The sequence below is a fragment of the Cydia fagiglandana genome, chromosome 11 (genome assembly GCF_963556715.1).
Source record: "Cydia fagiglandana chromosome 11, ilCydFagi1.1, whole genome shotgun sequence".
NCBI lineage: Eukaryota > Metazoa > Arthropoda > Insecta > Lepidoptera > Tortricidae > Cydia > Cydia fagiglandana.
Window position 1 is genome coordinate 20111328 of NC_085942.1, and position 14188 is coordinate 20125515.

At 41.1% G+C, this 14188-nt stretch overlaps 1 protein-coding gene across 1 annotated transcript in view; it reads right to left on the bottom strand.

The window, feature by feature from the left end:
* LOC134669153 (protein ELYS) overlaps window positions 1–14188 on the bottom strand; it is a 45115-nt gene that overhangs the window by 7713 nt on the left and 23214 nt on the right. Inside the window, exons 22-30 of the mRNA XM_063526698.1 lie at window positions 6875–7088; window positions 6359–6483; window positions 4069–4234; window positions 3816–3910; window positions 2964–3269; window positions 2655–2726; window positions 2253–2384; window positions 1637–1813; window positions 17–869 (exon numbers count right to left, since the gene is read on the bottom strand). Of these exons, the coding sequence (XP_063382768.1) occupies window positions 17–869; window positions 1637–1813; window positions 2253–2384; window positions 2655–2726; window positions 2964–3269; window positions 3816–3910; window positions 4069–4234; window positions 6359–6483; window positions 6875–7088 (2140 nt within the window). The remainder of the gene's footprint in view (window positions 1–16; window positions 870–1636; window positions 1814–2252; window positions 2385–2654; window positions 2727–2963; window positions 3270–3815; window positions 3911–4068; window positions 4235–6358; window positions 6484–6874; window positions 7089–14188) is intronic.

The following is a 14188-nucleotide window of genomic DNA, read 5'->3' on the forward strand; positions in this document are numbered from 1 at the left end:
AACTCTATTTACTTACATCTCCCTCCGAACTCTCTTCATCAGTATCATCATCATCAGCCCCCTCGACAATCTCCTCATCAGTCGACCCCTCCTCATCGCTCATGTCTCCCTCTATCTCATTAATCTCCCTTTCAATCTCAACTATCCTCTCCTTCTCCTTCTGGATATCCTGCGCCGTACCTTCTACGCGTTCTGTACATTCCTTCCAATTAGACTTATTATCTTCGCTTTCAGATTCGCTGTCATTGGTCAAAAGACTGGATTGGTCTTTCAATACAGACTTGCAAGCGATTGAAACTTCTGTTTTAGTTACTTTTGTAACTGATATCTCATTAGTAACAGATATTTCATGTATGCTCGAGCTTTCTGCAACACTGCTCTCGTAACTATGGAGCACAGATTTTGCAAATATACTATCGTTCATTGAAGTAAATGCTGGTAGCGTTTTAATATTAACCGATTCATTATCCTTATCCTTTTCGACTTCTTGTGAAGTTTCAGCAGCGCTGCTTTCGCAGCTTTGTAGTATCGATTTACCGAATTGCGTTTCGTTAATTTTAGTAAAAGCTGGTAAATTTTCTACATTACTTTTGCTGCTGTCTGCTGACTGTAGTTTGTCTGGAGTTTCAGTGAGTACAGATTTGTTAACAATGGGAGAGAACGATACGTCCATGGTAGCGGCTTGTTTAGGCTTCATCGGCGTACATTCGATCAATTCCTCGTTTTCTTTAGTTTGTTCTGGTTCGGGTTCAGTGTTTTTGGCTTTGAACGTGTTGGCTTCTAATACTATTCTGGTGAGAGATTTTTTGGCCTTAGTTGTGCGGTCGGCTTTGGGAGACATGAGTTTTTCAGGCGTCTTTGAGCGGCTCCTATTAAAAGGTACGTTATATCATTATTATAGTAATATTTTGTCAGAAGAACTGTTCACAAGCATTACTATGAACGTGTTTGGCATATGAAGATTGACCCATTATCGAAAGGGCTTGTTACTTCTACAAAAATGCTAGTTCAGTTTATTTACATGCCATGAAACAAGGGTTCAAAGAATGACCAAATAGAACGCAACCAGGCAATGAGTGATATGAAAAAATTGAATCATCCTGTTAAACGATAGTAGTTTGTGTTACAAAGGATCAAAATGATATATTTCCGTCAAGGGCGTACATTGAATCCTGAATAAAGCGATGGATTCTACAATACTACTACGTTCGGGATTCTAAAGTAGAATCCTGAGCATGATGAGGGATTCAAGTGTTAACGCCCAAGAGGAAATAATTTTGATACCGTGTGACACATACTGCTTTTCACATCAACTATGAGGAAAATAAAAAAAATCTTAGTGTTGACACAATCTGATGCTTAAACAGATTACTTAAGCTAAACAATAATGTAAAAAATAAATAAATTGTGTGCTTGAACAGAAAACTGTTCCTTTGATCCCTCCTAGCAGGGAAGAAAAAGCTCTTTTCCGAATAGGTGGTGTGAAAAATAAATAAATCATCATCAAATAAGGTATTTAATACATTATTGTTCATGTGTCAAATCAGGCCGCGATATAGTGATATGACCACTTGCAACACCGACCGTAGGGCTGCACTCGCGAAAGCCACATACACATACGAGACAAGAGTTATACCTTAGAGTCCTCGGGCTTTTAGGCACTTCGAGTTCAACTTGTGGCGAGCGAGATCGGCTTCGAAGTCTTCTTCGCGGCGATTCCGGCTCCTCTGGCTTGGTGGGGGACTCCGAGATGGCCTCGAGGCGCGGAGATTCTGCCACCTTCTCCATTCTCTCAGGGGTACGAGATCGGCTCCTGTGAAAAGGGAAAGTAGTAATAAAACAGGCCAAGCAGAAGGCGAACTTATGCACCAAGGGTCATGGCCATTACATTATTTCTACGTTTTTGTTCCAGATTTGGCAGTTTCTAGTCTCTTCCAAATTTAAGGTATTTTAAGCTACTGCTTGTTATATTCATCTACCTATCAAGATATAAGACATGAAACTTAAGCTCTGTTTTCCTAGGATAGCGGTGCCGTCATATAGCGGCCGTCTCCATACAAAATAATACGGCTAAATATGGATAGAGTAGTATTTTGTATGGAGTCGGCCGCTATATGACTGCACCGCTATGCTAGGAAACCAGAGCTTTACTAACAAACGTTTGTCAAAACCCAGTGCTTCGTTATAGTTTTGTGTGTCAAACTGTGAGTGTAAAACTAGAAGGCATATATTAAATACGAAGAATATTATACCGTAATCGGCTTTGCACACTAAGAGTGGTCTTGACCGGATGCGGTTCGCTTTCCACTTCCTGTCTGGGTTGTTCCGGGATAGGAGCCAGAGGGGACGCACGCGGACTTATTTCCGGTGTACGAGATCGGCTTCTAAAACAAAAAAGAGCTATTTTATAAGGTACAAATCTTATTGACCATAGGGTCGAGAAGAGGAAAAGAGGCCGTCACCCAACAGTGAGGCACAAAAATATAAAAAAAAAAACAAAAATATTCTCGAGGAGCAAGTACCGGACCTACGAAACAACTGTTTCGTTGTCTGATCGTGTACTCATAATCTATGTATACAGAAAACTCAAGTTTTAGTTCAGTATTACAGCTTAAAGAAAATGACTGATGTGTTAAAAAATACTTTAGCCTCACCTTGTATTTCTGTTCGGCCGCAACGGTGTTATTATGGGAGAGTCGACGTGCTCCGGGGTGCCAGATCGACTTCTACACAATAATGAAATACACAAATACATTAAAATATACAATATACTCATTACGCAATTTAAAATAAGTTTATAGGAAAATTCTAATAAATGTGACTTTATTAGAAGTTTATTTAGAAGCATTCCTGTAATTTAATATTCTAATTAACTCCATTTTGAAAATAATATTTTTTTTATCTGATAAGGTTTGATTTGAATCTAAAAAATATATCAGAGGCTTACACAACGATACACATACCTATTAGCCAACGGCGTACTCTCCCCGCCGCCCCTAATCCCGCGCCTTCCCCGCGGCGTCCGCGGCACGCTATCCCTTTCCCCCCTCTCCATCTCTGTCTCCTCATTTATCTTGCGACTCGGCGACAAGCTGCTTTCTTTCCCGACTGTCTTGTTCGGTGACGCGCCGTCTCTCTCCCGCTTGTCAGGCGTCTCTGTCCTGCGGTAGCGGGGGTTGATGAGGGTGATGGGTATGTCGGCGATGCTCTCGATGGAGGTGTTCGGATCCTCGGAGAGGCTGCTGTTGGCCGAGATCGAGAGGGAACGTCTGAAATGACAATAATGTACAGAATGCACGACCTGTAACTTCTTGTTATTAATAAAATATTTGTATTTTGTATTTGCATTTGAATACTACATTATTGTCGAGGCAATTGTTGGCAAAGAATTATTTCCAATCCAGTTGACTCAAATACTTCACTGCAAAACGTTAAAATGAAAATATCACAATGAATATTATTTAGAATGGACACTAGATATAAGTAGGCTTAAAACTTTTCCTTCGAAGGACATTAGAAAATACATATTAGTTATCTTTTAAATGCCCTTAATTTAATCATCCCACTATTGTGTTAGAACGTTCAAATTCACTCATGGACACGCAAAAAAAGGTTTAATTATTGGATTACAGCACCTAGAGTAATTTCAAAATTAGTAATTAAATAAACTTTTTTTTGCGTTCCTCTAAATTTGTCCATGATCATATTTCTTGTTTTTCTTAGCCTGTTTGAGTGTCACACTGGTTCTCCATAATTTTTTGTTTTATTATTGCAAAGTGTTAGACGTTCACACAGTTTATAAACAGAGTACACACCTCGCCCGAACATTATCCTTGTAAGACTTTCTAGATAAAACCTTTTCTTCTGTAGCTAATTTCTTTAGAGGAGACTCGAAAGGATTTTCATCTTTCTGTAAATAAAAAAACACACGCTATAATAAAAATAGACAATTCAACGTAATAGAAACTTTAACTTTATGCAAATACCTGAAGGGTTAAAATCAAGTCAGCATTCCAAATCAAACAATATAAAAAAAACCATAAGATTAAAAAAAAAACTTTCCCATACCATAGGATGCGCGGTACTCGTAGAAGTAACGAAACTCTCCATAGACTCGTCCATCTCTTTCTGTCGCACTGGTTCTCTGTCTCGCACTTCGGCAGTAAAGGGAGCGGGTGGCGGCGAGGGCGTTGAACCCGACTCGGAGGCCGTCGGGATTGTGAACCGTAGGTGTCTGGTAATAGAGGTGAACATTGCATCACTCGTTTTACTATCAATTCACTTAGAGGTAGCAAGTGTCACCAATGAAAAACAAATGAATGATGGTGAGACACCATTTCTAGTACTACCACAGAATAAATAATAGTACGAGTACTAGGTACAGAAGACTCACTCTCTAACAAAACGCGTCTGTGACGATCAGGACTTGGCTAGCCACCAAAATTGGTGTGGAACGGATGTACTTGTAGCTGTAGTGAGCCACGCCTGGTACTACTCAGTGAAACTTTATTGGCGCAGTCAGTAGAATGCAACTTAATACTTGTTCGTGGAATCACTGTGTAATTAATAAGAATTAATTAATCTTCAATATACTATGTTACATACACGGGTGGATAAACCCATTCACAATCGTAATCGCAAGTCATACTGGACTACATATGTAGTGCATAATTGTTTTCCATCGTATTTTCTCGGGAATGTTCGTATTTGTCATGCTACTTCAGTCAACTTTAGTACTTTTTTGTACCGAGACTGATTGAAATAGTAAGACATGTTCGTACGTTTCCGTGAAAATACGATGGAAAGTAATTATGCTCTACATCTGTAGGATTTTAAGGTATTGAGGGAATCTTCCGGTCCAACATCAGAGCAGGTGACTAAGCAGAAAACTATTGTGTCATCAACATTATTTTAAGATTAAATGTAAGGTGCCTTCCAGACACTGCTGCTCAAATTGATCTACTTTCTTATGAACACTAGAACGCCGTCCCGATCTTTGTAATGCAATGCCCTCCCAGCAGTCAGTCGGTATCCCGCAAGCGACGAGGTGGCGTTAGAGAACATCTTTATGTTGCAGGTATTGGCCGCCTGCTCCCTGGATGCTCAGCGTCATATCCGCAACACGCGACCTAAGCCCTCATACACGTACACCCAAGACTGGACAACTTTATTGCGCATCGTGTGACCGCATCTTCAAAACAAAGTTTGGTTCTGCGACCCACATTAGGGCATTTCATAATCCGGATAAGGATTGTTGATGTAGTCGCCATTGTCGGATACGGCAAAGACGATTGATGAAGGTACCTATGGACCCTAGTTGCCTGTTCACAAATGATATTAGATTCGGTAACCAGTAACTGACTTGTTGGTAGAGTCGCTGTAGTGCGTGTGGTTGCTGGCCGTCTCTAGCAGTTCGTCGTCGCTGTCGCCGAGGTAGCGCGAGTCCACCGGCAAGGGCGCGTCGCGGCCGAGGACAGAGTTTCGAATCTGTTTACAAATGATATTGGATTCGGTAACTAGTAACTCACTTGTTGGTAGAGTCGCTGTAGTGCGTGTGGTTGCTGGCCGTCTCTAGCAGTTCGTCGTCGCTGTCGCCGAGGTAGCGCGAGTCCACCGGCGAGGGTGCGTCGCGGCCGAGGGCCGAGTTTCGAATCTGTTTACAAATGATATTGGATTCGGTAACTAGTAACTCACTTGTTGGTAGAGTCGCTGTAGTGCGTGTGGTTGCTGGCCGTCTCTAGCAGTTCGTCGTCGCTGTCGCCGAGGTAGCGCGAGTCCACCGGCGAGGGTGCGTCGCGGCCGAGGGCCGAGTTTCGAATCTGTTTACAAATGATATTGGATTCGGTAACTAGTAACTCACTTGTTGGTAGAGTCGCTGTAGTGCGTGTGGTTGCTGGCCGTCTCTAGCAGTTCGTCGTCGCTGTCGCCGAGGTAGCGCGAGTCCACCGGCGAGGGTGCGTCGCGGCCGAGGGCCGAGTTTCGAATCTGTTTACAAATGATATTGGATTCGGTAACTAGTAACTCACTTGTTGGTAGAGTCGCTGTAGTGCGTGTGGTTGCTGGCCGTCTCTAGCAGTTCGTCGTCGCTGTCGCCGAGGTAGCGCGAGTCCACCGGCGAGGGCGCGTCGCGGCCGAGGGCAGAGTTTCGAATCTGTTAACAAATGGTATTAGATCTGGTAACCAGTAACTCACTTGTTGGTAGAGTCGCTGTAGTGCGTGTGGTTGCTGGCCGTCTCTAGCAGTTCGTCGTCGCTGTCGCCGAGGTAGCGCGAGTCCACCGGCGAGGGCGCGTCGCGGCCGAGGGCAGAGTTTCGAATCTGTTAACAAATGGTATTAGATCTGGTAACCAGTAACTCACTTGTTGGTAGAGTCGCTGTAGTGCGTGTGGTTGCTGGCCGTCTCTAGCAGTTCGTCGTCGCTGTCGCCGAGGTAGCGCGAGTCCACCGGCGAGGGCGCGTCGCGGCCGAGGGCAGAGTTTCGAATCTGTTTACAAATGATATTGGATTCGGTAACTAGTAACTGACTTGTTGGTAGAGATTTTTAGTTCATGCATATAAAGTCAAGTTTAGTGCAATCTAGTTTACTTTGAGTATACTATGGGGAGTCCCATCCGGACTCTGTACTTCTGGCATAACAACCAAGTCGAAGAGTGTGCGCGAGAATTTTGAGGTTAAAGACGTAAACATAAGGTAGAGTTTAGTGCAAACTTGCCTTCAATACACTTTTCTATCATATATCTTCTCATCCGGACGCTGCACTTCAGGTATATCTAGTAGATTCGCCGTTTTATCGACTTATATTCTCTCCGAGCGGAGTGCGCGAGAATTTTGATGTGGAAGACGTAAACATATGGTAGAGTTTAGTGCAACCTTACCTTCAATATACTATGGGGCGTCCCAGCGCCGCTTCTATCATATATCTTGCCATCCGGACTCTGCACCTCGGGCATATCTAGTAGAGTGGCCATCTGTCGACTGATGTTAAGGTCTCCTCTCGGTGTGCGCGGCGTGCGCGGGGTGGCGGCGCCGGTGAGGTCGAACTTAGCGCGCTTGGGCGGCGTCCCCTCGGAGTGGAAATCGGAGAATATACTGCAAGGAAAGAGGTTAGCTCATGCTAAGAAACATGTTTACTCAAATCTTAATACAGATACCGCTGCAGTAAAAAGATTCCAAGTGCTTAGATCTGGCGACCGCCTTCAAAGACACTATATCACGAACTGACATAGTCATTTACGTTATTATAATTACTATTAAAACTACAGTATTTCTATATGTAGGTAGACCACAATTAAGACTCGCAGCATATCACTAAGGATTCGTAAGAAGCTAATTGCAAACGGCGATATAGTCGTTGAAAAAACATGTCAGCTATGCCAAATCCAAGAAACATACAGACTTTTTGGACTCCTGACAGTTAGGTACAACCATTTATATAATCTGTGGATTTTAAAATTTGTTAGTCTATATTACTTCGTGAAGATGGCATTTGTACGGTAAACGCATAATCAGTTCGCTGCATTTGTAACATTGCTGAAATATCAGTGTTAAGGAACCCTAATCTCACGGAGATCCGAGGGGAGTGCACCGCGCGGGGAGGGCAGCCGCATCTAATTTGCATATCACTCTTCGCCGTTCGCTGTTGACGAGCGCACATATACTTACGCCCTTTTTTAGAACTCAAAATCAGTGTCAAAATGGTGTAATTAATAAGCCTAGATATTAAAAACTGCATGTATTCAAGAATTTTGCATTAAAAACTATTTAAGAGTGCTATTACATTTCGGGTTTGAGCGAGTTTAGGTATTTTACGCGCTGCGGCAGGCCGTGCGAGCTCAGTATTCCGATCCCTTTTACCACACTCGCACTACAATGATGGATTAAACATTCTTGATCCTTCGCGAAGCATATTGAAATCAACCATAACAACACTAACTGTACTTAACTTATAAAGTCCTAAAACTGTTATTTGGTAAGTACGAAAATACTAAATGCAGTGCAAATGTACATAGGGGCTGTTCATAAATTACGTCATCTATTTTTGACCCCCCCATCCCTCAAATCATCCAAAAATCATGCTTCGGATGACTCTGTTTCCTCCTACGTCATGCTACCATCATCCGATGTCCAGACCCCCCCCCCCCTCCTCCCATTTGAAACGACGTAATTTATGAATAGCCCCATACTCGTACTTATGAACGTATATTACTCGAAAGAAATTCTAGGTACTCGCTTATTTACAAGAAACAAGTTACAAGAAACTGAAGATACACAGGGTCTGATGATGGAGCTGGAAGGTGGCCACGAGTACCAGTCTATCATGTAACTAAACCACTTCGTGTTTGGGCTCATTTGATTCGTCTCAACAAGATCTTTGACACTGAAGATACACAGGGTCTGATGATGGAGCTGGAAGGAGGCCACGGGTACCAGTCTCTCATGTAACTAAACAATTTCGTGTTTGGGCTCGTTTGATTCGTCTCAACAAGATCTTTGACACAATGACACAAGACAGTACTCAGGGTCTGATGATGGAGCTGGAAGGTGGTCACCATTACCAATCAACCATACAACTAAACCACATCGTGTTTAGGCTCGTTTTATTCATCTCAACAAGATCTTTGACACTAGGTGATACTCAGAGTCTGATGATGGAGCTGGAAGTTGGTTACCGGTACCAATCAACCATGCAACTAAACCACTTCATGTTTAGGCTCGTTTGACTAGTCTCAACAAGATCTTTGACACTAGGTGATACTCAGAGTCTGATGATGGAGCCGGAAGGTGGTCACCGGTACCAATTAATGTGAGGGGGCAGGTAGAGGAGCCTCACAGGGATGATGGGAATGAAAAGGCAGGATCCAGAGCGATGAGGGGTATTTATTATTTAAATAAAAAGGCACCTGTAACAATACAGGTTACGTGTTAACAGATAGGTATGTATAAAAACACTTTCGTAATTCAGAAGGTTAGAAATCAAATAACTTACAATATGTGCCTTGGTGATGATGTAGATATATATCTGGAAGGTGTGCAGGGCCACAAAACGAGCACTATACTGAACTGCACGCACTTATGAATTATTACGTTTACTAATAAGAATCACACTTAAACGGTCGTGTTTAGAAACTTGGGAAGTACAGTCCGTTAGATAAAATGATGTTTATCGATCAAAGTATGTGATCGAACTGAAAATAAAAATCATTGAATGGAATTTGGAATAGGATTTGAATTTCAAAAAGGAATTTAGAATTTGTATGGTGCCAGAAATAGTATGAAGGTCGATAGTGTAACGCTTCGTTACACGCACCGTTACACTACCGGGGTCGCCCTGGAAGGGAAAATCCTGGGGCTTTTTAACTTCTCGAGGAGTTGTGGGAGGTGGGATGTTAAGTATTGCCTTAACCTTGTCAGGATCTGTTTGAAAGCCGTGTTCATTAACTATGTAACCAAGATATTTAAGTTCTTTTTTGAAAAATGAACACTTGGGGAAGTTTATAGTAATGTTGGCTTGTACTAGCCTTTGGTAAACTTTATTAAGTAAAGTGATGTGTTCATCGAAAGTATTACTTATGATGATAATATCATCTAAGTAGGTAAATACTGAGTTATCAAGGTTTTCAGAAGGGAATAACGCATCCATAAAGCGTTGTTGGGTAGCAGGGGCATTAGTCAATCCAAAAGGCATTACGCGAAACATGTACATGCCTTTTGAGGGTACATGGAAACTAGTTTTAGGTCTATCAGAAGGGCGTAGGGGTATTTCCCAAAATGCTTTTGCTATGTCTATCGATGATAGATATTTAGCATTTTTTAGATTATCTAGAATGTCAGAAATGAGTGGGAGTTTGTAGGCATCTTTGCGCGTAATCGAATTTAGTTTACGGCTGTCGATGCAAAAACGCCACGTTCCATCTTTTTTAGGAGTTATTATGACAGGGTTTAGCCATGGGCTTTCGCAGGGTTCGATAACATTAAGCTTTAGCATTTCATCAACTTCTTTGCATAAAGCTTTTTGTTTCTCTGGAGAAAGCCTATAGCATCGCTGTTTGATTGGTGGATGGTCACCGGTATCTATGTGATGTTCAATGAGGTGGGTTCGTCCTAAGGGTTTGGTTTCTGTTGAAATATTTTTAAATTTTTCAATAATAGTATCTGAAATTAACTGTTGAGTTTCAGAAAGGTTGTCATAATTAGTGATGTGTTGGTCGCAGGTGGAAATAACTAGGGTATCTATATGTTTATCAGAATATGACGTTATGTCAGGTAATATGTGGGGAGCTATATTGAATTTTCTCCAAAAATTTGTGCCTAGAATCAAGGGTTGCTTTACAGTAGGGATAACATGAGCGGTAATAATAGCCACAATATTTTTGTACGAAATTGGTAGTTGAATTGTACCAATAGAGTATATAGGGTAGCCGTCGGCTACAGAGCCTACGACTTTATGGTCGTAATTTATGGTAAAATTGTGGGATAAGAGAATTTTATGGGAATTATTTCCGAAAATAGTTAAAGCACTGCCACTGTCTAAGAGGCCACATAAAGTTAAATTATTTGTCTGGATGTTGACATAAGGTCGTTCATCGTATGGATCTTGAGTGAAAAGTGCTGATGTAGTATTGTATGATGACATAAATAATTTAATGGTATCTAACCATTGGTTCCATTCTGTAGCAGTAGTTTTATTTAAGTTACTTTTCTCCTTTATGCGTTTTTTGGAAATTTATGGCAAACTGTACATTTTGCAAAAGTGACATTTTGTTTGCCACAGCGGAAGCATACTATATTTTTACTTGTACAAATATCTAAAGAATGATCGTTTGTTCTGCAACGCGGACAGGAGTAACGTAACGTAGAAGGTGGTGCTGTTACAGTATGGACCGGTTTATTAAATGGGAATGGTGGTATGTACGGTTGGGAAGGGGGGGTATGGTTAGAATCTTGTTGAATGTTGGTATAGTTGTTAGAGCTATAAGTAGAGGTAGTATTACAGCTTTCGTACCATTTGCACGATTGGAATAATGTGTCTATAGACGTAACATCTGTAGGAACTAATCTGGAACTGTAATAAGGGCTCATGTTTCTACGGAGGATATCTATTTTTTGTTTTTCAGAAAGGGGTTCATGTAATTTGGAAAAGAGGGCTTCCATGGCTGAAAAATACATTATTATTCGTTCATGTTGTTTTTGTTTACGGGAATGTATATTTTGTAGTAAGTTGTGGTCATGGTCATGCAATTCGAAATCTTTTAAGAAGTGGGTTTTAAATGATTTCCAATCTGTAAGGGTTGTTTTCTTTGACCTATACCAATCTAAAGGAGTGCCTGATAAAAAATCGTATATATATTTGTGTAGGCGTTTGTCGTCAATGTTACGCGCAATTGCAAACTCTTCGATGTTTCGAATAAAATCATAAGGGCAACTATCGCCTTTATAGTTGAATTTTTTAAAATCGCTTGGTTTTGCTTCAGAGAGGTTGGTTAATTTTCGAGCAAGTAGGTCTAAATTTGTGGAATCATCTATCAAAGAGGTTGCTGACGCGTAAGTTGACGTTGTTGTTGACGGTTGTGACATGTTAAATTTTGTTTGACATTTTGACAAAAATTCGCATATTTTCGAATAGTTGTCAATAATTTCTGGAGATAATTCAGTGGTAATATGGAGACGTTCTATTCTGTTATATAAATGAAATAAGAAAACCGCTATTCTATCGTGCTTCGCTTGGTTGGTGGTCGCAAGCTGTAGCTGAGAAGAAACTATTGTGAGGCATCTGCTAATTTCGGTGATATCCTGTTCAAGATCATATGGGCTGGAGAGATTCGAACACGGGTCCGCGAATAAATTTGGAGTGAGGAGCTGTCTTAAATCATCAGCCTGCGCGGTGGCTGGGAACTGAATGTTCCTGAGTTTGAGCTCATAGATGAGTTCAGGTTTATTTAATAGTGCTGGATTCATTGTTTATTAAAGTGGATACCTATTACGAAGAGAATAATTGATGTTATCAATATAAATAAAATATGTAGTTATTAAATTTTATTTTTTATTGAATCGAAAGGAGAAGTTTATTGTGATATTAGGCTTAGTTGTGTATATTTATTTAATCGGGTGAAGGATAAGCTATCGGATTATCTCCAACAGTACTGCCGTAAGTCAGGATTGGTTCGCACTTCAGTGACTCCAAGGAGTTTTAAAAACACTTAGGATTGAAACCAATTTGTGAGATTTCAGTGGAAATCTTGGATTGTGTAATTGTATGTGATAGATGTTTTGTGTAATCACTATGTTAAGAGTTTTGTTACGTGGCGCGACAAAAAGCGTAGGACGCTGGCATAATAGGGATTAGAAAATAGATATAGATAAATTGGTATAAGATGATGAATGATGATAGATGTATATGTAATTGGTTATTTAAGGGGGGAATTTTGGTTAAACGGTTGAGGATTAGATAAAAGGTTGGTTGTAAAATAGAAAATTAAATAAAATGATGTTAGGCCGAGAGATATTGCGAAAATTTGAGTTGGGTCGACTATAACCTTTTAGAATTTTGAAAAGATCTTAAAGCTAGCAATTACAAACAATATAAAAAAAAAAAATTGGTAGAATAAGGAAAAATGTAGAACTGGAACAGCTGGTTGCGGTTGTTGGGTAGGAGCAGGTGCTGGCACGGAGGAACTGGAACGGGCTGCTCAGCGTCGTAGGGCGGGTGGGTGTCTTGTCAGGTCCGGGTTTGAGCACGTTGATGGCGCCAGTGTGAGGGGGCAGGTAGAGGAGCCTCACAGGGATGATGGGAATGAAAAGGCAGGATCCAGAGCGATGAGGGGTATTTATTATTTAAATAAAAAGGCACCTGTAACAATACAGGTTACGTGTTAACAGATAGGTATGTATAAAAACACTTTCGTAATTCAGAAGGTTAGAAATCAAATAACTTACAATATGTGCCTTGGTGATGATGTAGATATATATCTGGAAGGTGTGCAGGGCCACAAAACGAGCACTATACTGAACTGCACGCACTTATGAATTATTACGTTTACTAATAAGAATCACACTTAAACGGTCGTGTTTAGAAACTTGGGAAGTACAGTCCGTTAGATAAAATGATGTTTATCGATCAAAGTATGTGATCGAACTGAAAATAAAAATCATTGAATGGAATTTGGAATAGGATTTGAATTTCAAAAAGGAATTTAGAATTTGTATGGTGCCAGAAATAGTATGAAGGTCGATAGTGTAACGCTTCGTTACACGCACCGTTACAATTAATCATGCAACTAAACCACTTCATGTTTAGGCTCGTTTGATTAGTCTCAACAAGATCTTTGACACTAGGTGATACTCAGAGTCTGATGATGGAGCTGGAAGGTGGTCACCGGTACCAATCAACCATGCAACTAAACCACTTCGTGTTTAGGCTCGTTTGATTCGTCTCAACAAGATCTTTGACACTAGGTGATAAACCAAACACGAAGCCCAAACACGAAGTGGTTCAGCTATATGATAGACTGGTACCCATCGCCACCTTCGAGCTCCATCATCAGACCCTGAGTAGTATCTTGTGTCAAAGATCTTGTTGCGACGAATCAAACGAGCCCAAACACGAAGTGGTTCAGTTACATGGTAGACTGGTACCCGTGGCCACACTCCAGCTCCATCATCAGACCCTGAGTACTATCTTGTGTCAAAGATCTTGTTGAGACGAATAAAACGAGCCTAAACACGAAGTGGTTTAGTTGCATGGTTGATTGGTACCGGTGACCACCTTCCAGCTCCATCATCAGACCCTGAGTACTATCTTAAGTCAAAGATCTTGTTGAGCCGAATCAAACGAGCCCAAACACGAAGCGTTTTAGTTGCATGGTTGATTGGTACCGGTGACCACCTTTTGGCTCCATCATCAGACCCTGAGTACTATTTTGTGTCAAAGATCTTGTTAAGACGAATAAAACGAGCCTAAACACGATGTGGTTTAGTTGTATGGTTGATTGGTAATGGTGACCACCTTCCAGCTCCATCATCAGACCCTGAGTACTGTCTTGTGTCATTGTGTCAAAGATCTTGTTGAGCCGAATCAAACGAGCCCAAACACGAAGTGTTTTAGTTGCATGGTTGATTGGTACCGGTGACCACCTTCCGGCTCCATCATCAGACCCTGAGTACTATCTTGTGTCAAAGATCTTGTTGAGACG